The sequence below is a fragment of the Acanthopagrus latus genome, chromosome 5 (genome assembly GCF_904848185.1).
Source record: "Acanthopagrus latus isolate v.2019 chromosome 5, fAcaLat1.1, whole genome shotgun sequence".
Classification (NCBI taxonomy): domain Eukaryota; kingdom Metazoa; phylum Chordata; class Actinopteri; order Spariformes; family Sparidae; genus Acanthopagrus; species Acanthopagrus latus.
This window is the reverse complement of record NC_051043.1, coordinates 6622784-6647780: the sequence shown is the minus strand read 5'-3', so window position 1 is coordinate 6647780 and position 24997 is coordinate 6622784. Positions and strand designations below refer to the sequence as shown.

General features: G+C 39.2%; 1 protein-coding gene across 2 annotated transcripts in view; it reads right to left on the bottom strand.

Annotated features, from left to right (window-relative positions):
- The window catches only part of LOC119019308 (tetratricopeptide repeat protein 28-like), a 194314-nt gene that overhangs the window by 168113 nt on the left and 1204 nt on the right, over positions 1-24997 (bottom strand). For both annotated transcript variants that reach the window (XM_037097774.1, XM_037097775.1), the window contains exon 2: positions 21603-21902. In XM_037097774.1, the coding sequence (XP_036953669.1) occupies positions 21603-21902 (300 nt within the window). The remainder of the gene's footprint in view (positions 1-21602; positions 21903-24997) is intronic.

The window sequence follows — 24997 nt, the reverse complement described above, 5'->3', positions numbered from 1 at the left end:
ACATTTCTCTTTATTTTGTTGTGTGAGGGACCTGTGCAGTTATACCACATCAAACCAACATGCCCTCGATACGGGCAGTCGGCTTATCCATTGACACTGGTTCGGTTTGCCAATCTGCACCTCTGATACTACCTCCAGAGGCGGATCAGCAATGGAGCAAAATTTCACCCGTTGCCACCACTGAGACATTAACTCAAAGGTGGAGAATTGGCACAGGATCCCTGCATCCAAACAGCAGTGTGAACACATGACTCTGGCTTATCCATTCACACGGACACCAGCTCACCTCTGCTGAGGTTCTGATACTACCTCCAGAGGTGCATAAGAGCCACAGCCCAACTGTCCATCTAAAACTTTCACATACAGAATAGGACTGTCTGAGCTGTTAATAAATGCACCACAGAGATAGCTGATTGTTGAGTCTTATTCCCAGGACTACAGCAAAACTGAGATTATCTGGGCAGAGGGCTACAAGATCTCTGCAGACACAAGATATTGACACGTCTTTTCCATCCAATCCAGTCTCCCTCTCTGTGTTTACATCTTGTGACGTCTTTTACGTCATTTCATCTTGCTACATCTGTGATACATGATATGCACTGATAGGCTCAGATCAGTCTTACGATGCTGGGAAGAGGGCATGCAACGATGAAACTAAAAAATAATCGATAATTTACTTTGTAAAAATAAATACTTAAGTAAAAGTACAGATACCTGAAAAATCTACTTAGGTAGAGTAACAAAGTATTTGTACTTTGTACTGCATCTCAGCCACTAAACAGTCAGTTGTACTGCAGTACAATACTGCTTGACAGTAAAATTCACTCACATAATATCTTCCATAAGGGAAATTCTATGTTAAGGTAATGAGTATGTGATTTGACAGAAATGACTAACTGTGAGTCTTGAAAGGATGTCATCATCATTCCTGAGTGGTGTTAGATGAACCATTATAGTCTATGTTTACACCAGTCTGGGTTTAACAAGAAAAAAGTAAAAATTTCCTCAAAGTGTTTTGACTTTTGCAGCTACAACCATGACCCTGGAAAGCAAAAAAAGGTCATTTCCGAGCTTTGTTGACAAACTTCCCAACCAGCTTCCTGTTTTCAGCTCATTGTTAGATCTGAATTTCCCAAGGACTGTGTGCACTACGAACACTGTGACCTCATTTTCATATAGGTCATTTCACACGTGACGCAGTGGAGGAGAGAATTTCATGTGGCTGCACCTCACTGTGTATAACTGGAATTAAAACAGGAAGAAGTTCAATGTAAGAAGTGTGTTAATGCTGTATATATGGCAGAAAAATGGGCAGACAGATTAAAACATCACAGCCAGAAAAGTCTTCCTTATTGCCTGAGGTGTTTGTGTCCGATGACAAAAAGAAAACAGTGTTGCAGAACAATGTTTTCTGGAGACATCTGATAAGTAGGGCAGTGGGTAAAATTCACACTGCTGCCCAGTCACAATTAAAGTGATTGATTAGACTGCTTCACCTCTGCTCTCACAGAGTAAAAATAACTGCATTTATCTGGTTTACTCCAAATAAGCTGGTAGATGGGTTGCTTTTCTAGACACAGATTTCAGTGGCAGTAACCAGACTCAATAGTGCACAGTTGGTCAAAGCATCTGATTGATCCAACCATTTATACTACAACAAGCACGCACTGGCAACAGTGTATTACTCCAATTACATCTGTGTGGGGGTCTTATGCAGCTACAAAGTCCTGAACAAGCAAATCATGTTTCTTTAACAGTATTCTTTTTACAGCTTTCAGATTGTCTTTCACAATCTTACATCATTTCACTAACATAGTTAGGTGCCAAGCGCTAATTAGGTAGCATTAATCAATAATAAACACCAATGCTAGAGCATACCAGACCTCAATTATGGATGCAAGTTTAATTTGGCACATTTATTCCTGCAGTCTTTCAAATTAAGCTGTAACAAGCTTTGATTAAAATCTATATAAATCAAAAATCAATATACATTTGTTCATAGATGACTATCCAGGGCTCCAGACTGCGACCAAATGTTCGAATTTTGTGACCAAAATTTAAGACAGTGCAACTAAATCATACATTTAGTTACATATATGCAACCAGTGAATTTGCTGGTGTTTTGTTTGTTTTTTTTTAACACTGGTAAGTGGAAGGGGCAATTCAAAGAATCTGGAATCTGGAATTACAGGTGGCTGTGTGGAGGGGGGAGGATCCTAAAGTTGTTCCGAGCGTGGAAGGAGATGGTTTCAATCTGTCAATTTTTTTTTTCAAAAATCTCACCAGTAGTGACCATTTCAAGAGTATTTTATTATTATTATTATTTTTAATAAATTCCAGGCATGCCCCCGGACCCTTGAGTGTTGCTAGGTGACCGACTCAGAGCACCACTACTACAAAAAAATCTAGGGAAAACACTGATTGAAACTCCTTCTTGAGATACCACATTCACAACTATGGGAAGGACCGACAGATGGACTGCTGTCGCTGTCACGGCATAAAAACAAAATGGCTAAACCTATTTTGCCAAATGACACATAAATATGACTGTTTGTAACAGACAGGGCACACAGATGGACAGTGTAGTTTTGAGTGTTTGATACTCAAATCAAGGATTCAATGAGTCTTTGATGCTCTGCTGCATTTGCAGAATGCCACCTGTCTCGATGTGGGTGGACATAATGCATGTTCACATCAGCATCATTATCCTCCTCCCCTTCCTCTGGATAATTGTTTCAATTTTCGTAGTAAAGACATAAAGTGGTGTTGTTAAGTAAAATGGCATCCGTGTAACATGACACTTGCTTATGGTAAACGCATTATTGACTCCTGATTGTTAACCACCTGCTCCAGCAGTCCAGGGGGGAAAGACTGACAATTAGATATGTGAAGACAATTAAGCGTTGATTCCTTTTGTAATGATTTAACCGTTCACTTCCTTCAGCCATTACTAACCCATGGTGTCATCAGCATCTTCTTATGAATCAGTTTAAAGACTTATTTTCATCAAAAGGCCTTCCTATAGATGTTGCATTTTAATTTTCACTTTTTGAGTTACATTTCAATCTCTAGTTTAATGTACATACTTTTTTTTTGTTTTTTTGTTGTTTTTTTTTTGAAATTTTATCCTTAGTGTATTTTATGGTCTTTAATCCTTTCAATCTTCCACATTTTATTTCATTCTTTATTTCTCATGCCGGCTTTCATTCATTATCATGTATTTTATTATGTGTATTTGTTTCCGTTGTTTAGCACTATGTAACACTGACAAGAATAATAATAAATATAGATAATAGATATTAATAATAGCAGCAATAATAATAAGTATAAAGTTAGATGGTTCTCTCGCTTGAAGGTACGCATAAAAGAAGTGACTCAGTCTCTCTAATTAAGCAAATTATTATTAAGTGAGGGACACATTTATGCGCACTAATTTAAGATCATTAATTTGCAAGGTCATTATAAGTGTTAATATAATTGCCTCCTGTAGAGACAATTTTTATCTGGATTTGTAGTTAACTAGGAGGAGTTTGTATTTAAGAATGATGTGAATGGTTTGACATCGGCCTTCTTTTCCTGTTCATTTTACCTTTATCACTTTTAACTTAACCCTTTCACTTTTATTTTCCAAAGTGAAAGACTTTACTAAAACTAAAGGGGACATGCATTTTTCAACATAAAATAGTGGTTGCCAATAGAGACCACCAAATGAGGTGGCAGATGGCAGTCCAAATGCGGTTACCCAGGGCAACTCAATAATCGTTAGTGATAAGGATTGGATTGTCATTACGGTAAAGAATCTGTTGTGAATCGGGGGTTAGTCTAACAATTCATTGTTGTGAGTTTAGTTATACTGTCTGTGCCATTTTCATGATGCCTTTTGAATATAAAATAAACACACTGACAACCAAGAATCTGGATTTGCTTTCTTTGAATGAGAATTATATATCATTTGTAATTTGAGTGAAGTGACCCTTTGACACCAGGCTTGGTGTTATGATCGGAGAAAAGTAGAGATAGAGAAGATTATATGACCAAAGAGGAGCAAATACAGAATCATCTATTCTGCAGCCTATAAACCAGCAGGGGTACATTATAGCATTCTTCACAGATGGAGGAATTCACTGATTAATAAACCTCGGGTCAAAGAGGAAACTAATTAGATAATCTAACTAGTCCACTTATCAGTCTTTGGCCTGTACAGGGAGACATGTTTTTATCAAAATGGACTGAAAGAAAATACACTGCATTAGGACAGAAACTCTAAATCAAATTTTAGCTGTAAACAAATATTTTGTTTATTGACTAATTAATTAATCAACTATTCTGAGACTTGTATAAATTGATCTTGTATAAATGCAAAAACCTGCATAAGTGGTGTTTTCATTTGCATATGTATCACTACTGTACATAAACAGGTGCCAACAACAGCCGCCTCTCCAATTCGACACTTGCTTTGCATGTGAATGGGTTAACAAAATGGGCTTGAATCATGATTTAGGAAACTTTGCAAAAGGCATGAATGAATGTGGGTTGCAGGAGGTTGCGCATGAGAGATGCCATGATTGTAGAGCTTGCCTCTCAAAAGGCAGCAATATTAAAATATGTACAATGAAGGGAGCAGAATATAGGAAGACCCTTCAAAACATTTGCTATGTGGGAGAAGGCTCATGGTAGATGTGGGGGTCGTAAGGTAAGGTTTGGCTTGCATGTAATGGAGAATCATCATTTTGATCAATTCCCAACATACAACTCATCACATTCTTCTATGATGGGTTCAAGCAGGTGATCAGGCAGGATACTTATCTCATTTATTCCAAACTTGCAGAGTTCATTCACTGTGGGCTGAGAAACATCACTAAGATTGACTAATCCCTCTCTGAACAGTATCACTGTTCAACAAATTCAACAAAAAGAAGCCCAGTTTGTTAAACATATCTGTAGAAATGTACAGTTCAGTGCTAACCTGAATTAGCAGTTCAGGTTAGCACAGTTAACCAGTTGGATCGTTACTGAAATAATCATCTGGGAAGTCACCCTTTTAAACTGTTTGCAGAAGGGAATGCATTTTCAAAAAATACTTTAGTTTATTGGACCAACCAATCAGAATTTGCCAAAGCCAGTCGGGAAAAGACTAAGAATATGTTTCTCTTCGAGAAAAGACTTCAGAAGAAAGAATGTTTTGCTCTTTTTCAAATAAAATATATCTCTCGGATCTAATATCACTGATGCGAGAACAGCAGCTACGCTAACTTCTTTAGGAGCCACAATTGTTGCTTCAAACAACAAACAGTCACTTGTCTCTGGTTTTGACACCTAAACCATGGCCGTAGCCACAAACTGTTCCTCTTAAGATGTTGATTGCTCCTGCGATCACATGATCACACTTATCCAGTTGCTTTGCAAGATAAGTTCAGTGGAGGAAATGTGATGACTTTGAGAGCATTGACATGGGCTGGATATCAGCACTTTTACGGCATCAAATGTCCTCGATACTACTGAGTTTCGAAAAAAGGTGTTTTGTTTGCTCAGGAAGTCAAGGTATCAGTACAGGTATTGAATTCTTTCAACTATACCCAGCCTTAGCCTTGACACTGTAATACACTGGGTGTATTACACTCATTATACAGTATGCGTAAATGCGTCAGTGTTAGATCAACTTGGAACAAATATATTCATTCATGGACGTCATGTTCCGAAGATGATGGTGTCCTTGTCAAGTCTATACTTTAATCAGAGAGCAAAGCACTGGTGTCTGCAAAGATTCAACACTGACAGCCTCTACAAGGGAAGCTATAGTTCTCTCTGCCACAATATGTGCCAGTTAATATCACATGGTTAAGTGTGCTTCTGAAAATACATTTATATTTGTCACTGAGTGTATATTTTGTTGTCCAGCTCATTAAAACAGCAACACAGTCCAGTTCTGTTTAAGAACATGTGTGTGAGATTTTCAACGCCTGACTGGAACATCTCAGCCTCAAAGTCAAATACTGAGATTTTATCCATAACCATGGAAATCATTTGTCACATAAAAACCACCACCTGTATTCCACGTTTTTCAGCTAATACATCTCCCCAGGCATTTCCATTTTGCTGCTCCTGTTGTTGTTGCTGGTGCATTTCCCTGTAAAACTCATTACTGAGAGAATGAATTAGAGGGAAGTATCTAGGTAAGACACAACAGCACAGGCACTCAAACAGCTAATTGTAATAACCTGACACAAGTGAGTAATTCAGCTGCCTAAAAACGAGCCCGGAGATCTAGAAGGAGCACTTTAGAAGAATGGATTAGGCTGGAGGCCATTACACACCAAGACATTTAGACAGAGAACGAAGATCCATCTTTTACTGCACAGGATTTGAATATTAAACGTTCCTGCTTACCACCTAAAATCTCAGATGATCACAAAAGCAAGTTACCATAATATTGTGCATATTGCATTCTTTGTTCCAGACTGCGTTCCACAAATCCATTATATATTAGAACACATGTATCATTAATCACATATGACATGCCAGTTAAGTTGGTAATTACAGAAAAATTGTGACCATGCAGCACTCAGCTAATGGACAAAATCAGGTCATACTTAAACTAAAGACTGATTAAATTTCATGTTCTGGTTCCACATGAGCAGCGTTGACAAATAGGACTTTGTTTTGTAGCTGATGCGTCAATTGATTGCTTCTGAACGAAACAGTGACAATTTTTAAGTGACATATCATTGAACAAATGTGTTTTATTAATGTGTACTGACATTTTACACTAGTGTATACTGAGAATTGCAAAGTAATATGGCCTGTTTTGATTTGCAATAATGAGGGATGATGTCGTAACTGCTCTTACAAGAACCATGTTTTTGACTACTAATGGGGCTGTCGAGAAATGTGGCCCCCGTATTGAATACAACCATAGGTGTTATTTACATTGGGGACACGGGAACATGGCTAATTTTGTCACAATCACTTTTTAAGAGCATAATGAGTTAAAAATGTTCCATCTTGACATGCCAATATGCAATGTTCTTTCCCACCCACCCTAATTATCTACTCTGTCCCTAAATGTTAGCTAAATACATTTCTGCAGTGTTGGGAAAGTTCACTTTCTAAATGAACTAGTTCAAAGTTCAGCTATTATGTTATCAGTTTTAACACTGAAACTGCACGTCTCCGACAATATACTGCAAAACCAGGTTGTCCAGCTGCGGCTGGGAGAGTAAGGCTGGGTATTGTTAAGAACCTCACAATTCGATTTGATTTTGATTCTTTAGGTTGCAATTCGGTTCAATATCAATTCAACTCAATATTGATTTAAATGCTTCGATATTGATTCAGTAATCAGTAGTAATACACAACTAATTCATTAGAGTAATCTTAAATTATAAATCTTTCCTCTAGGAAGTTCTACTTCGAAATGTAAACAAAGGTACATGATGTCATCAGTTATAAAACTGTGCAACCATAGTTAAGCTGAGAAAGTGCCATTGTTTCTGGGACTGCATGGTACATTTTTGTCTGACATAAACATAGACATAGCTGCAGTACCTCCAACCTCAGGCTAGATGCAAGGGGGTAAAACGTTGACACTGAACCACCCTCTCTCCCCGGAGGAGAGTGCTACCTGCAGGTGCACGGTATAGTGGCCAGGGTGAGACCGGTTGGGACTTTAGTCTCCGAAAGAGCGGTGCGTCAGACATCGGCTACCCACCTTCGCAGGTCTGGCGGTGTTTCAGAGGCACATCAGCCTCCAACCCTCGAGCAAGGTCGAGGGTGAGGCGCTTCCAGCTGTTGGAGGCGGGGACCAAGAGGCGTCCGGCGAGGGACAGCAGGTGGTTGGGAGCCGCTGCTTGCCTGAATCGATTCAGAGGATTTTCTGAACCGATATTGAAATGGGAAAAATATATTGCACTGATGAATCGAGATTTTTACCCATTGCTAAGGCAGAGTCTGAGGTAGTGCTGCTGCCTTTATTTGTTTTTGCCTCCATGCTTCGCATTTTGATCACACATGCGGTGGTGCGACTCTGTGGTGGCTGATGTTGCCAGATTGGGTGATTTTCCGCTTCATATTAAGGCCTGTTTACGGTGTGTTTTAGCTGGTTTTCATCTGGAAGGCTCTGGAAATCTGACACTCTCTTGAACGAAGTAAAACTTTGCTGTTCACAAACTCCAGAATGAATGTGCTCACAGTAACGTTCATCAGGCAGAAATACAGTACGTTCAGTTCACGTTCACCCAAAGTACGAATGATTTCATGAACGATCATTCATTGAATGTGTTCAGGCACAACACTGCATTTCTGCAGTTAAAACTGAGCATTTCTTTACACTGCAACATATCATTTGTTTAGGCTGAATGTTCTATTTCTTTCTTGTCACAAAGCAGTGCTCATGTTCTGTTTTGGATGACACACAAAAAAATAAGGTTTAGGAAAACAGAATTGTTTGGCTTTAAATAAGTGTTTTGGTTGCCAGGTTGAGAAATGGAGATGGTTTGACATCTTGTGAAAAACATCCCATATTGTCACAAAGAAAACTGGATTGAAATATCCCTAGGTGTCCTTAACAATGTCCAGAAGTGTGTCTCGGACTGTGGTCAGCTGTTTGGCAGCCTTGTTGACTAACAATAATGCCACAAACATCCCCATCACCTCCTGATGTGAGAGATGGCTAATACACACAAAATGTTAAGTAATGTGCCACATTTGATACAAATGTCAACCCTGGACACTGTTTCAGGGGAATCGCTTTAAGTTCTTACCTCTTGTCACAACATTGTGGATTCTGCACAAAATCAACTTGGTTAGGGTTAGAAAAGCATCATAGTTTGGCTTAAAATTCTTGTTTTTATCACCCCATTTATTGATGGAGATAGTCTGACTTCCTGGAAAAAACAGCTGGTTTTGGTCACCTGAAAAATAGTTGGAAATGTCCCACGTGTCCTGAATAAGGTCCAGGAGTGTATATTGAACTTGCAGTTGGTCATTTGGCAAACTTGTTGACTTGTAATAACATTATTGCCATTTTCCCCACCTGTTGATGTAAAAGGTGGCTAATAAGCATAAACTGTGGACATGATATGCAATGACTGTGAACATATCTGTGCTTTGCAGAAACGTTGGCTGCTCACATAACATCCTGGAAGCTGGACTGCCATTCAATTGCCTAAAATCACATATGTTTAAGAACATTTACAAATGTTTTTCATCTGAGCCCTCATGTGCTCTCCTTTTTCCAACACAAAGTGACACCTTGCATACATTAAACCACAAACCAGTGTATTTAGCTACATTAACAGCTGAGAATATATTGAGCATACAGCTAGACAGCAGAGGGGATTATGGATAATGCTACAGAGTGGTGTGAGAAGTTTGTGTGGACATTTTAATCATTTTTACTCTTGTTAAAACTTCACTTCACCATTGGAATCCACAGTAACTGACTGAATCCAGGCCAAACCCTAACCCTAACCTGATGTTTTCCATCAGCAAGAAAACTACAAACTTTTTACTACCATATTTCAAGCACGCTTGTGTGAGAGACACTAAGATATAATTTGCGTGGAGCAACCGTTAACAATACACATAACATATCTACAGCCTTATTTCTGGAAACAAAAACTGTATTAAAAAGTTTTTCAAGAAAAACACAAAGCTCATGCTCAGGACTAGACTAACTTTTTCTCCCTTTTATTTCAAGTATGAACTGATCTGATGCTGATTTTTCTCAAACTCTAGCTATACTTCTTTCCAAAAATGCAAGTCAGCCACCTGGAAACAAAATTAGTGGCACCTTTATCCCTGTCACTAAATTTCTCTGGGAGGAACCAGGGCATATGACTCATTCTGGGATGGAGGTTACATCATGAATAGGTGCTACATGAAACAGACCACAAGCTAAAAGAGGAAAACTCTCCACAGACTGCATGCACAGACCAAACCTTGCGGCTCCTTAAAGAGGTGAAAGATACTACACATCTGTGATATTATGCATCAGCAGAATTAATTCTCTTCATTCTAATCGAGCATTGTAATGTTGGCATGCATCTAACACACCCACTGCCACCAACACAAGAGAAAAATGAGAATGCACTTGTCACCTAAAGTTCAGAGGTGACGCCAACGGGCTCTGGAAGCTGATCTGAGCAGAAAAAAATAACTCTCAGCTCTGCTATTCATCTTGCCATGCTTATGCAGTGTATACTAATGGGCTTCTCGCAGGTTGCTCTCTGCTCTACCCCATTTCCCCAATGGGAGTGCTTCCCCCCTGCAGCAGAGCCAGGCTGTGCTAATTCTGGAGACATCCAGGTCTCGGGCCCTGAGCCTTGCCAAGCTCCTAGGTGGGAGGGGCCAGCACAATATGGGGCTGACAACGAGATGAGCCCCTGGAAAAAAAACAGAGCATCTGTATAACCCAAGGGGTTACGTGCTAGGAGCAGGGTGCAATTGTTTTCCTCATTTCCTCAGGCTTGTAAAGCTGATCCACTATCAGGCACGCTGGTATGCCATGAGCATGGCAATGAGCTTGCTTTCTCTGGGCCTTTTGACATTTCTTGCCATGTAATAGCAAGCAAAAAGCTATTAAGCTGGTAATCAATTGATGTATCTGGAGGGAAAAGCATTCTGAGGGCGCAGACATTCTCTAACATGATTGAAAGTTTCTTGTTTAAGGTGGTTACCTAGGCTTTGACACAATTTATTTCTTTTGGGACAATGAGGCCACTGCATATAATTTTCTGAATGGCTTATCTGCAAAATAGCATGGCAAAAAAATGAAAGACAAATTAATGAAAAACTAACAAGCACTAAAAGTTCAGCGCAGTTCAAATTAGCCAAAAAAACAAAAATGGCCACACATAGGCACACACACAGAATTTGGCACCAGGGAAGCTGCACAGTAGGTGTGTTATAGGGTGTTGATAGTCCTGACGGATGATAATCAGGATGACATCAGCTCCCATCTCCGACTCATCCATGCCCTGAGGACAGTCTGGAGACAGACAGCAGTAAGGTGACAGGGAGGTCACCACACACACATCAAAACACATTACATCACCCGACAGTGAAAACCTATTCTTTGTGAACTTTCCAGCAAAGCATCAAAGATACATACTGTACAGAGTTTATGGTTACAGCAAAAAAAGAAAAGATAGGCCAGTTTCCGTGTGTGTGTGCCTGGTGTTTCGTGAAAGCTGATTAAATTTTACTAAACACTACAATTTGGTGGGGCGCCTGGGTGGCAGAGAGGAAAACCACTTGGCCACCATCACAGCGACCTGGGGAAGCAGGATTTGGAATCTACCATTACACATGAACAGTATATTGAGTTATTAGTATAACTGTATGTGATGGTTGTTAATGTGTTTAATTCTGAGTGAGATATCAGGCTTAAAAGGACAGGCTTTGAAAATATCATCTGTAGAAATGTCTGCCTTTTCTAAAATATAAACAAACTAGATGGTACTTTGCTTGTGGGGATCAAAGCAGACATTATTGTGACCAAAGGAACTGTGCATCTTTACAAGGATGAAAGTATGGTGCTTATGACAATGCAGGACATAATCATTAATCGCCTCCTCCTTGACTGAGCTGTAACATTATCTTACTCAGCTAGGGTATAAATAGCGCCACCTATTTGTTTTTTCTGAAGGGCATAAACAGGAAGTTTGCCCGTATTATATTCAAGTGATGAGTTCCAAATGTGAAGGCAGAGTTCTTTGAGCCAAAGGCTCCAAAACTCAGTATCTTACACCAGATGAATAGCTCTACAAGTAGAGGAAAAACATGTATTTTTCCCAAGTCTCAAAACTCAGTCACAACTGAACGCCTCAACAACTATCACATACAGTTAAAAATCAGCTCATATTACTGTTCTCTACACTAGCATTCCAGGGAATGTGTATTTGGATGCAAACTGAATTGAATCCAGGATAATAACACTGAAGAATGCAGAAGCTCAAATTAAGTGATGTTGCATATTACTGAACACTATTACAAGGGACACAAAGCACTAATCAAATGACCTCATGTCCACCAAGAAGCAAAAGTCTGCTTTGGACACAAAGTAAGAGCAGAAGAGAGCAAAAGCAGCCTTGCTTACCAAACAGACAACTGCAGCATGGGATTAGTTCCATCTCATCTGTGTAAAGAGTGACATAGCTGCCAAGGAAGTGCTGCTGAAATCAAAACAGCAGACAGACACTGTGTGTGTGTGTGTGTGTGTGTGTGTGTGTGTGTGTGTGTGTGTGTGTGTGTGTGTGTGTGTGTGTGTGTGTGTGTGTGGTCACTTTCCCTCCATCATGGCCAGTGTATATGTGCAGAACTGCTTAGCCACAGCGGCCTTCTAAAGGAAAAAGATAGAATTTAACTGCTCCCGCTCATTTCACAGATTTTCCAGACAAATAATTTCAGGTTTGCGCCCGCTAGCGCCAACCCTCTGTCCGTCCCGCTCCCTCTGGCCTATAATTACATGCCATTCATTTGATTTGTTCATTAGTTCAAGCCTCGGCTGGGTAGAAGCAAAACGGAACCCTCTCATTAGTGGTTCATGACTCTACTCTCTCCATGGTGAGCTACGGTGGAAAACAGCAGCGCAACGGTGGGAGAGGGGAAACTGGCGGGAAGACCTTATTCTAACCCAGAGCACATATCTTCGTTAAGAGAGACAGCACAGCAGGAATACTGTCATTACACGTGTATATCTGTAAATTGTCTAACATCAAAACACTGCTGTGGTCTTCACAAGGTCAACAAAGCCACGATAAACAAAACATCTAAATCACAAATGAAGGTGAGCCAACATTGTGAAGCACTTTTTTTCCATCTAATACAGTGTGGTGCTTTTGTGACCATTTAAAGGATTAGTTTGCCCAAAAATGAAAACTTAAGTCATCACCTAATCACCCGATCTAATCCAATGAGCTTCACAGTAAAACAGTGTTGGAAGATTCTCCTAAACAACTGCAGTAGACAAACAGTCATAAAGCTGCTCCATACAGATCATCCGGCATATTCTAAGTATCTGGAAGCACAGAGATCCCAAATTGATTTATTTACACCCATTTAAAAGCCAGGGTGTTCCCAGGAGCTGCTAAGCTACAAGCGTGAGCATGCACCCTTCTAAAGTGGGTGCACAAGCTTGACTGTGTGTCGAGGGTGTAAATATTTTTTTTGTAATCCATTTTTCCGGATCACTGGATAAGCCATTTTATTATTTTGATCTCAACAGAGTGCACACCTGTGGATTGACAGGTGTGTAGGAGAGGACCAAGGGCTAACAAAAAAAACAGGAAAAAAACCTCCCGCACACTGTTCACTTCACTTGCAATCAATATTTATAACACAGTATCGGTACTCAGACCTTTATCAGACTTTCATTATTACCTCTGCCAAGGGGGTTATATTTTCACCTGCGTCCATTATTTTGGTTTGCTGGTTGGTTTGTCAGCAAGACTACACAAAAACTATTGAAAAGATTTCCACAAAACCGGGATTTTGGATGGGTCTCAGCACCTGATAGATACCATTAACTTTTGTTGCAGATATAGATAAAGGGAGGTGTTCAGGCATTTTCTAATAGTCTTTCTTACACTTTTTTTTTTCCGGCTTTTAAGAACAAGTACATGTCTACCTCAGTTGTTCAAAGGGCGCTGCAACTCTATCTGGTTGTGAAGCTCCTGCCAACTGACTCTCCACCAGCATGGGGGTGATGGATAACGGCTAAATTTTCATTTTTAGTTGAACTTGTCCTTTTAAATGCTGAACACATAGTTGTGTTATCATGCGTAACACCAATAATAATATTCACATGGAAACGATCTAGAACTAGGTGAAGCTACATTGTCAATTATTTGAGGTAAAATATTCCTTAGAGTCACCAGTTTTTCCAACATTTGTTTTGCATATTCTACATTTTTGTTATGTAACGAACTCCTCTCCTCTCTCTGTCAGCATTGCCACTCAATTTTAAATACTTTCAACTCTTCTGAAAACTTCACAAAGTCATCTACAGGCCTAATTACTTCTGACAATTGTAATCACAAAATATGGCTCATCCATGTTGCAGGATCTTGCGAAGGAAGTGCAGCTGCAGATGAGCTCCTGTGCCCCATTTTTCACTTTAAGCAAGAAAAGGCGAGAAGCAATTCATCTGATTTAAGAATGCTACATGGTGAACTACGTTCTCTGCACTATTATAATGAGTCTCTGCTGTCTGGTGCTCTCATGACTAACTAGAGGCATTCATATTTTATAACTATTTATTCATAACTTCAGGCAGGTATGCAGGTTGATGTCAGCTGCATTCAGTTCTTTCAAATCAAACCAAATCATGCTTATCATAAATATGCATCAAGGGATGTTATAAATATTCAGTGATACATAGTGGGGCCCCGGTATACATACAGAGTTCAAATTCAACATTCATTTTTTACTTGGCCTAATTTATATTTTATTTTTCTATTTAAATTTGTTCAAGTAGCTGGTGAGGAATTTCATGGCCTCTAGAAAGTCATCAGTGTTCATTTCCAGACTGATTTATTGTCATTAAAAATCTACAACTGCACGGGACAAAACAGGGAAAACAGAAATGAAGATGTTTTTGTGTTTCCGGTCTAATGGGACCTGCAACCATTGGAGGCTTCAGCCATTTTGTACTTATGTACAGTGGTGCTTCAAGCTAAACGCTCATGTCATCATGCTAACAAGCTCACAGTGATGATGCCAACATGCTCATGTTAAGCTGTTGTTTTAAATTTAAAAAAAATAGGGCTTCTCTTGGCTGATACCAACCAACATTATAAGTAGGTTAATTTGCTGTTGTTGTGCACACCTGTTGTAATACAGGCCATGATGTACTGAGCAAAGATGGTTCATTTAATATTCCATCTCCTCTGCACCTGGGTAGCCTCTAGTCTACCCTGGTGCAGTGGCTCGACATTCCTCTTGTTCCTCACTGTTGCCCTTCTCTTCTGTTTATTTCCGGATCACAAACCAATGTAGAAGGTAACTAGTGCCAACTACCGTATTGAAGTCGATAGATGTTCCACTTGTTATATAGTAATACATCTACATGTATTAAAATGACATGTATTAGCCAAATGTGAGCAGATTATAATGTGACATAACGTAACATGAGACAAAATAAATGACCAGCTTCCACCACAACACAGAAGTTCCACTGGGCCCCTTAAGTAAATGAAAACAATTAGGCTTTGGGTTATCATCTCAAGTTATTTGCTATAATTTCATTACTGGCTGATACCTGATGACACATATTTCGCATTATCGGACATTCATTCAACGGCTCAATACACAATATCAAAAACAACGCAGAGCTGAGACTAATCATAATGTCATTAGTTTAATGTCACCAGCTAAATTGGTCTGATTAAAAATTCTTATTATGTTGCTAGAGGAAAGTCAGGCAGTAGGATACATGTTTTTATCATGTCATGTCAGATATCAATCATGACATTCTGCATCAGACTAATGGCAATCCATTTCATAGACATATTTCAGTGTAGATCAAAGTGGCGGTGCAGCATAGCTAAAAAGTCTCTCCTTAGGATGGTTGACACCCTCTTACTTTGTAATATATTACAATAACAATTTCAAGGAAATAATGTAGAAGAATACAAACTACACTACAAAAAAATTCATCAAGTGTATAATGGTTTGTATGAATTGCTCTATCATGAAACTCATTTACACAAACAGACCACCTCACACATACACCTTCTCACACGTTTTAGCCCACTTGCTTTGCTTTTACTGTGTGGTTTGAAGTTCATTATTCAGCGTGTATCAAAATTACACAACAGGTTACAAACAGGTTATCTTATTTATAAGATAAATATTTCAGATGGTGTGGATGAAAGCAATAAAAAAAAGCTCTACCCACTCTCCACATGAGATCAAAAGCCAGGTTCTTTATTCTTAACACATACTAGGTCAGATGAGAGCTGCTTGAACAAACTGTCATACCAACAGGGGAGCACTACACCCCAGTGGTTTTTAGTCACATGAAAAGCAGAGTGCTGCTGAGAGTGGCAAAGGACAAGGTCTTCATATCGCACACGCATACCTTTTTCTTCCTTTTTCTGAGTTCAGCAACCAGCAACAGCCAGTGTGATCATCACCTAGTACTGCAGAAGAAGTTTTATGCCTCATCGGGGTGTCAGCACCCACTCCTGACACAATTACTGGATATGCTGCCACTGTAATTAAAGTCCCCTTTTCAGCACTCCACACACCATGACCTTTTCCAATGCAAACACTCATTGTCTCAGTTAAACCCAAGGCCCCTCAACCAGGATGTGAATGGACATTTTTGTGTTGGTGAAAAAGAAAAAAATGTATGGCGATATAATGATATGCACTGAGAGAAAAAATGTGATGTTGCATCATTTGGGAAATGAGGCTTAATGGGTTTTAACCATCATTATGAAGGTGTCGCAGCAACTTTGCCAATAAACACTTGAGTAGACAGAATACCCTTGATAGGCACCATCATAACCTATAATCAGAAGATATGCAAATAACAGAGATGTTTCCCCTGACGATGCAGTGCCACTCATCTTCTGGTTTCCTGGGAACTCTCCTGTCAGTGCTCACGCAGGAGAATGGGAGTGATAGCAGAAAGGGCTGTTTGTTTAACATGTCACCAGAACAGCCGTGTTGACAGGGAGGGACCAGATGGAGGAGGACGTTGTACAGGGAATCCGTCTAGAGAGGGTTTTGTCCTCTCAGCCACTCCTGTATGAGTGCAACACAGAATTTCAAAATACTCAGAGGAAACAAACTAAAATGTTTTCCATCAAACACAAATGGCATACACCCAACGCCATCGCCTCAATAATTTTGGCAATGTACATTTCTGTGTACTTGTTTTTTATTTTAAGTTTCTTTCGGTTACATTTTCAATTTTATCTTGTGATAATGCTTTGCTCACTGTCGGGTTAGTTTTTGGCACAAAATCAATTGGTAAGGGTTAGAGAGAGACCATGTTTTGGCTTATAATAGCTGTTTGTCACCACAAACACAGCTGGAGATGTCCCGACTTGCTGTCAACACAAATAATAATATTAAGCCAATATCTCTGAGGTAAGACAGCAACTTTGTTGTATTGCCCTGTTAAGTTCACAACAGCTTATGGCAAAGGCTGCAGACAGCCTTATTAAAATCCTCTGGCTCACCATTTTCCCCAGCTTTAAATCCAAAATATTGCCAAATTTGTGTGCTGGCATTCTTCTAAACTAATTCCACCATGTCTGTATGTTAAAGCGCTGTGCGCATGGTGCCGCATAAGGCCAATTAACCTGAAGTAACCTCCCAAATATCATTGTGTGTTCCCTTCACTGCCAAGACAGCTGCGCACACATTTTCTTTTTAAAATAAAAGCCAAAAGATGTTTTAACAGCTGTTCGATTTTCATTATTCAGAAAAATATTGCATATGACCGCAAATATCGGCACTATTCTATGATAGCTAATAGTGGGCAAAGCCTAAATTATATCCAGTTGTGTCACACTTCAAATGTTGAAATGCAGTCTCAAACTGTGGACTCATTCCAACATCATCCCCTCCACCAAAGATATAACAATCAGTTCACAAACATCTTATGTTAACATGATATGAAGTGTTTTGTAGAAGTGGCTATATGGTACATAGCTTATGACATGTACAAATGTGAATGTATGTGGTTTGCAGAACAGGACTGAGCTGATATGCCTATATCTATCAAAAAGTGACAGCTAAATTTCGAGATTTCAGATAAAATTTATCATGCATCGGAGAGGAAGACTTGATTACACACCACACGTTTTCTCCCAGTTTCCCCTCCAGTATTGCTCACGGAGACAAAATGTGAACAGACACACACAAGTGTATGCACCTTATCTATAAAATGACACCCTATTTTCTTCTCATTTAAGATTTTACATTCAGTAAGAGGGTGAAGTACAAAGGGCCTAAAGCTGTCATGGGTCATTAAACCACACATTTTATTTCTTCTTTCAGAATGTGTTTTCTGGCTCTTTCAGCAGGGAGAGCTGACAGATTAGACAGGGGGCTCCTTCGCATGCTTGCTGTGGGCTTCAGGAGGGTGGGCTGCTGCTCGCTGGTGCTTGGGGCAGCAAAACCACGCCTGTCACTGTTTGACGGGCCAATCCAGAAGTGCAGTCATAGGGAGGTATGATTGATGATATTATGTACTCACACAGGATCTGAATGCCAGCACACTCCTGTGATTTAATCCCTGTTCCTTCATCAGACATCCAGGCGTAGCAGATGGACTGTACAGCGGCAAACCCTCTCTTTCCCCGAGGCCAACGTCATAAGTGTCACGACCACCACTGTTAATCAATTCTTTGTGGCAGCAACTAACTGAATGGATGAGTTGTAATCCACTCCAGCATATTGATATTAAATGCTTGAACTTTGGCTAAGAAATCCCAGTTTGAGCTGAATGAGATTTTTTTTTAAAAGCTAGAAGATGGATGGGTTTTGACCTTGGCCTCCACCTATCCATTAATCAAGTATAAAAACACGTCCCACCAAATTCTCCATGGTGGCTGTGTTGAAATTATGTTCAAGCACATTTTTACTTTAGAATGTAACAGTCATTATGTTCATTTCACTTTCCTTGAATCCACTGGATGTAAAAAGGAAAAAAAACGAAAAAAAGAAGATTAACAGTTTGAATCCCTTCCTGTTCTGCAAAGACAACCCCCTGCAATGCCTTCCTGTTTGACATGACTGACCTCTAGTGGTGATAGAAGGAACTTATTGTAAAGCATGCGAATGCACCTCTCAGTGTAATTGTCGATACCACAGGCATATTAATCTCATTGTCTCCTGTTACAAAGTAAAACACAAGGGTCAGGCTAGGCATTGACACAGATCCCACTAACAGAAGCTTGAACACAAGAGTCAAAGCTGTCAAGCAGAGCTACACTGCAGAGCTACATACACATTAAGCCAACCATCCCCCAGTCAGACCACAAAGATTTCATTGTACTTGGAAAGCATATAAAGAGGAGAAAGCGAACAATTTCGGCAGTGATTTTCAATCATATTTGGTCTCACTGGCCTCAGAGGGTTATGAAATTTCTCCTGAATGATGTAGGTTAATGCTCAGATCCTAAAGAGCGAGAGGTGACAACATGGCAGAGAGATTATTGTTGTAGATTTGGTCATGATGAATGACTTTCAGAAATCATTTTACTGAAACACATCTAAAATGACAGCTGGACCTTAACTGTGTATTCATGACAAAATAAATATGAAGAAAATGTGCCAGATTGCATTCATGACAGGAATTTATTCATGTGTGTTATTCCTTTTTTTTTGTGCAATCCTCTCTTTGTTCTCTAACAAGGTCTGCATGGGAGCTAACTGATGTAATTGAGTTTGTCCTGGTCAATTTAAGTTATGTATTTAGTTTAAGCTCTTTCTTGAATTACGTATTACTTCTTATTTCTATCTTTCTCTCTAATTTCTCTCATATGATCTGTAATGAAATTGTATAAAACTAGCAGGATGAATGAAACCTCTGAAGAATCTGATAACGTGATGTAAAAACCTTCACTAAAGTAGAAAAATAAAGAGGGCAAAGGATATTCATTTTCTGCTGTGATTTTCTATTAGTTTGGTCTCACTGGCATAACAGGGTTAAGATTGTTCTCTTGATGATCTATGTTAATGTTCAGATGCTACACAGTGAGAGTGACAACATGGAGGGGAGACTAATGGTAATGTTGAATATCATAGAGAAGCTTTGTACTGAGTCACATGGAAAAAAGCTGGACAGCAAATGTGTTTCAATAAAAATGTGAAGAATTAACATCGACAATAAGTGCAGGAAGAACCAGATGCGTGACAGCCATTCAATAACTATTCAAAAGTAAATATACTATGCTAAAACACAGCCAACACATATCATCTGTGAAATAAGAAGTGACAGTTCTCACTGGAATTACACATTTCTACAGTGCAGGAAACCTACCTGAGCATCCGAAGATACACGGTCTCAGATCAAAGAAGAGGTGGCAACTGATGCATCATTGGTAGCGACAAATTATCATCAATACCACTCTACCACATTATCATCAATCTCTCTCTGGAAAGACAAAAGTATCTCTCCATGCTAAATCACCAAATCAATGCATTTCTATCACTGAGAGGAATTGGTGTTCTAGTGATCTCTGCGGCTGAGTAATGTGAAATCCATTGCAGGTTAGTCCACGTGGCCTGGACAAGATCAAAGACAAGACCCCAGAAAAACTTTGTATTGATCAGCGGCGACTGGGATGTAACCAAGGAGGGAAACTGTGAGTGGAATTAGAGACACTTCGAAATGACAATTAATCATCTAATACTAAAAATGGCGGGCTGTACTGAATAGTTTCAAAGCTTTGAAGCGTCATCTAATTTTTCATATTAAAATACGAATCAACAATCCAATGTTGTGCAGGTTCATATCTGTTAATTCTGTTTTAACCAGGTATTTCTGCAGAGTCGCAGTTAAAGAATGGGCTACATTTGCATTATAAGTATTATAGTATTTGGAGAATTAGATTCCAGCAGTGGCTTCGCTGGATTATTTCCAACTGATGTGATCTCAACATTTTCAATGAAAGGGATGTACTACATTTACATATTCTCAACATGTTTTTATCTAACAGAATGTTCTGCTTCACTCCATATTTGTTGGCACTTAGCCTTTCAAAAACAAGTGCATGTACATGTATTTATGACAAAATGGATTAGTTGTGTTACATATACAAAAAGGAAGCTAATATAATAAAACAAGACTAACCGGTTTTATTCTAAAATTGAGGCTTACATTTTAAGGCGACTGGATTTGCTTTCAGGGCTCCTTGATTTTGGAACAACCTACCTGAGGAGATACGTAGCGTATTTCAAATCACTTCTTAAAACCTGACCTGATTTTATGTAATTTGGCTTTTATTTCTTTCACATGTATTTATTCATAATGGCTTCTTTTTTTGCTTCTAGTTTTAACTTTTCCTTAGTAAAGGCTGGCCTGTGCGGCTTTCGCTTCGTCTGTCAAAGCATTTAGTACACATGGTTGTTAAAGATGCTATATGAATAATCTTTTAAATTTGATGATTCACTTTATTCGATCCGAGGATGACAGGCGAACAAAATTTTAAAAACCTCTGTAAAAACTTTTTTCAAAAAGTCTCTCGGTGAGCCCTGGAAAAAGGTATTGGTGCAAATGATCGAGTTGAACAATAATATAACTACAGAAATATCTTATTAGCTTCTATACTGACAAAAGTCATGTCGGCAGTGGTATATCTTTATGTACTAAGCAAATAAACAACAAAAATGCATGTTCCCATTTCAATAAAGTCCTAATGATTAAATCTAAAATTGGCAATGATATGGACATTGAGTCCTTGAATTACATTTGCTGTTTGAGGTTTAGGATTCGTGGCAATCACACTCTATTTGTTCACTTGAGAAGAGCCAATAGTCTGTTTCACAGGGTGAAAAACTAAGGACCCCCTTCATGTTGTCTCACTGTTGCAGCCAAAGATCTTCAGTTTTAGTGTATCTATAGTTCAAGGCACACCTACCTTGGGCCACTTGGGATTGAGCTCACAAGCTTTTTCTGCATCATCCAGTGCCGCCTGGTGTCGTCCCAGTTTGAGAAGCGCCGCTGAGCGGTTACTGTACAGGATGCAGTTCTGTGGGTCGGCTTGTAAGGCATTGGTGTACAAATGAACGGCCGCCTGAAAGTCACCACGCTGACACGCCTCATTGCTCTGCTGCACCTTCTCCATGAAAGCTGCTTTGCTGAGACCGCACCTGACCCCTCCGTCTCCAGAAACACAGCGGATAGGTCTGCCCGCTGTCCGAGAGCCAAAGATTGAAAACTGGAAAAAAGGACAAAGACGAGTGAGAGAGAAAATTATAACACTTCACTGAAAGGAATGCCCTTGGGCAATAAACTCAATAACTAGTTGGATATACAGTAGTTAGAACATGCAGCTAAAATGGGAAGGAATGTTAATGTGTCATTATGAATTGAATGTAAGAAAAAGCCTGTATGTTAAACTGACTTGTCTTCCACCACAGAAGCAGCATGGACTTAGAGCAACTAAAACAAGTTTTTTTTTATCACTCATTAATATTGGCTGAATTTGACTTTCTGCTGATGTTTGATTTTCTGCCACAAGGAATTCACTAAAGCGAGCCATTGTTTGTTCCATTTGTGTTTCTCCAGCCAAGACAAGCCAATGTTCATGTCTGCTGTGAAAAATACATATAAACAACATATAATTTAGTAAGATTTATTTCTGTAAGCAATGTTTATGGCCAAATAAAGATTTTTTTGTTTACTTGCTTGTTTTTTGAAAAGGAATGTGAAGTGAGATTGCTGTGTATGAAAAAAGGGAATATTAATAAAGGAACAATTAACTCAAAAAATGTGTGCATTTGAGCCTGTGCACCCACTTCAGACAGGACGCACATTTACGATTTTAGCTTAGCAGCTACAATGAAGATTTTGGCTTAAAGGGGATCTATGTAACGATGTGAAATTATTCATATGGCAATGCGTGAGTTAACTGTAACCTGACATGAAAAATTAGCCCTTTCCTCATCTCTCTCAGTTGCCTATACAAGCCTCTGGACAATGTGTTGAAGCTGTTGAATGCTGCTGCCTATTTTTGTGACGGACTCTGGTCAGATTCCCTGTGACAGTCCAAAGGATGTGACTTTAAGCAGGTTATCGAGTGCCTCATTTCTGCTTTGCTAACAACGATCAAATATAGGTAATGTTAGTTTTGAAATGGAGTCCACTAACATAAACTGACATCTCTTTTCAGATCGTTTTGGAGCTTCTGGACATTCTCTGTACATCCGTATGGAGCCGTTTTATCCCCAATCACCAGCTACTACAATTGTTTAGGAGAATTGCAAAACTTTTTTTGCTGTGAAGCTCCATAAATGTTTTGTGGACTACAAAACGTAACCTGACTTTCCATCAGTATGGAAGTGTGTTGACAATGACTGAATTTTTCGTTTTTGGGTGATCTGTTCCTTTAATAATAATGATTAATAATCATACCTTTGTCTATAGGCCCATTATGTTGGATGTACTGTTAGCTCAAAACAGAGTCTGTATCTTCTCCGATGTCTGTAGCCTATTACCTTTTATTGTTTTCTACAGCAGTAAGGACACACAACAATAGTGTATAGTTCAGCCTAATAAAGACATCCTCATTACACTGATAATCTCCTACCACAACAACATAATACCTGCCTTAGAGCAAGGCCATCGGCATTAATGTGGGATTGAATCTATTATTGTTCCCATTCATGTTTACACTCTTGAAACCACTGGCAGGCCAATCACTTGAACATAACACCAATTATCATATTGACTCAAGTATTTTCTGACACTGCATCCAACCAATACACTCTAATTGATTGAGTAGATGAGTGCTTCATCCATTTAACAGGGACGGTTTGCTGAGTATTACTGAATCATGAAATCCATCTCGGGTTGCGTGTTTTCAGGGCCAGCTTCCATCATACCTCTTTCTCACCACACCTCCTCAGACTGAATTCTGGGATAGGGCAGGCTTGGTAATTACTTCCAGAGGCCGAGGGAGTAGAAGAAGCAGACATGAGGGCTTTGGGTATCAAGTAGATTCAGCCTCAAGTTACATAGCAGGACCAATCAGCTGCTTTCTCTCACCCTTTGACCTTCATCTTTTCTACCTTTTCTCCCATGATAAATAATATTCAGTATCACAGGGACATGACAACATGGCAAAAAACAAATATCTGCTCTACTATGGCTGGACTTTAAAGTGTCCAGTGTCTTTAAATTAGGGATAGACCGATTATTGGCTTTGCTTACTATCCGGCTGATATTCAGCATTTTTCTGATTATCTGTGTCCAGTTGATGAAATACATTTTAAAATGGGCTGATTTGGTTCTGATACAGCATACCTCCTCTGTCTGTAGTCAAAACTATGTTGTCTTACTCACAGAGGTGGCAGCAGCACTTACTTTAATCAAGTATGAGTACAGATAAATGTGTAAAAATGGACCCTGGTAAATGGATGTACTGATTCAACTTCGTTACTCACGTCAGAGTAAGAAAGTGCAGGCTCTGATATGTACTCTGAGTATAAAAGTAAAAAGTATCCCTCTGAAGGACATTTCTACCAGCCAAGGCAACTGCACCTCATGTCATATAAGTATAATTCAGAGTCTATTGAGCTTAAAGGTAGAATCAGTACGTATTTGTCCTTGCTGTTCATAAACACACCACACAGATTGACTGACTGTTGAGTCTCACTCCCAAAACATCAAATATCAACATTTTGTTTGGTACAAACTGAGAACAGAGGGCTGCAGGGTCTCTGCAGAAACTAGACAATAACACACCTTTTCTCCCCATCCCGTTCTCCCTCTCTGTCTGTTTACATGTTTTGCATCATTACTTCCACCATAGCTTATTCAATGTCCTAATCTGAATCTACAAAGTAACGACTGATTAAAGTTACCAAATAAATGCAGAGGAGTGGAAGTATAAGCAGAAGCAGAAAATACAAATACTCAGGTAGAGTACCTCAAAACTGTATTTCAGCAAACTGGGATATATGAACATAGTTACAGTTTATTCTAAATTTTAACAACAAGATTCGCTGCCCACAATAATGTATCAGTGTCAGCATACGGCAATCCTACCAAATCGATACATTGCAAGACAATCATCTAATGATACATCACAATATCTGTAACTGAAAAACATAAGGTACCCATAAACATTATGTATTTAGTCACTGCATTTTGGTGTCAGTTTCACAGAATTTGACACCTTATGAGATGAAGCAATGTAAAAAAAAAAAAAAAAAAAGAGTACACAGCCTTGGCTAAGTGCCTCGTTATCACACAAACTGACTGCAACTTCATGATCATGTGTGTCCTCACTCTAATGCACCAAATTGGAAT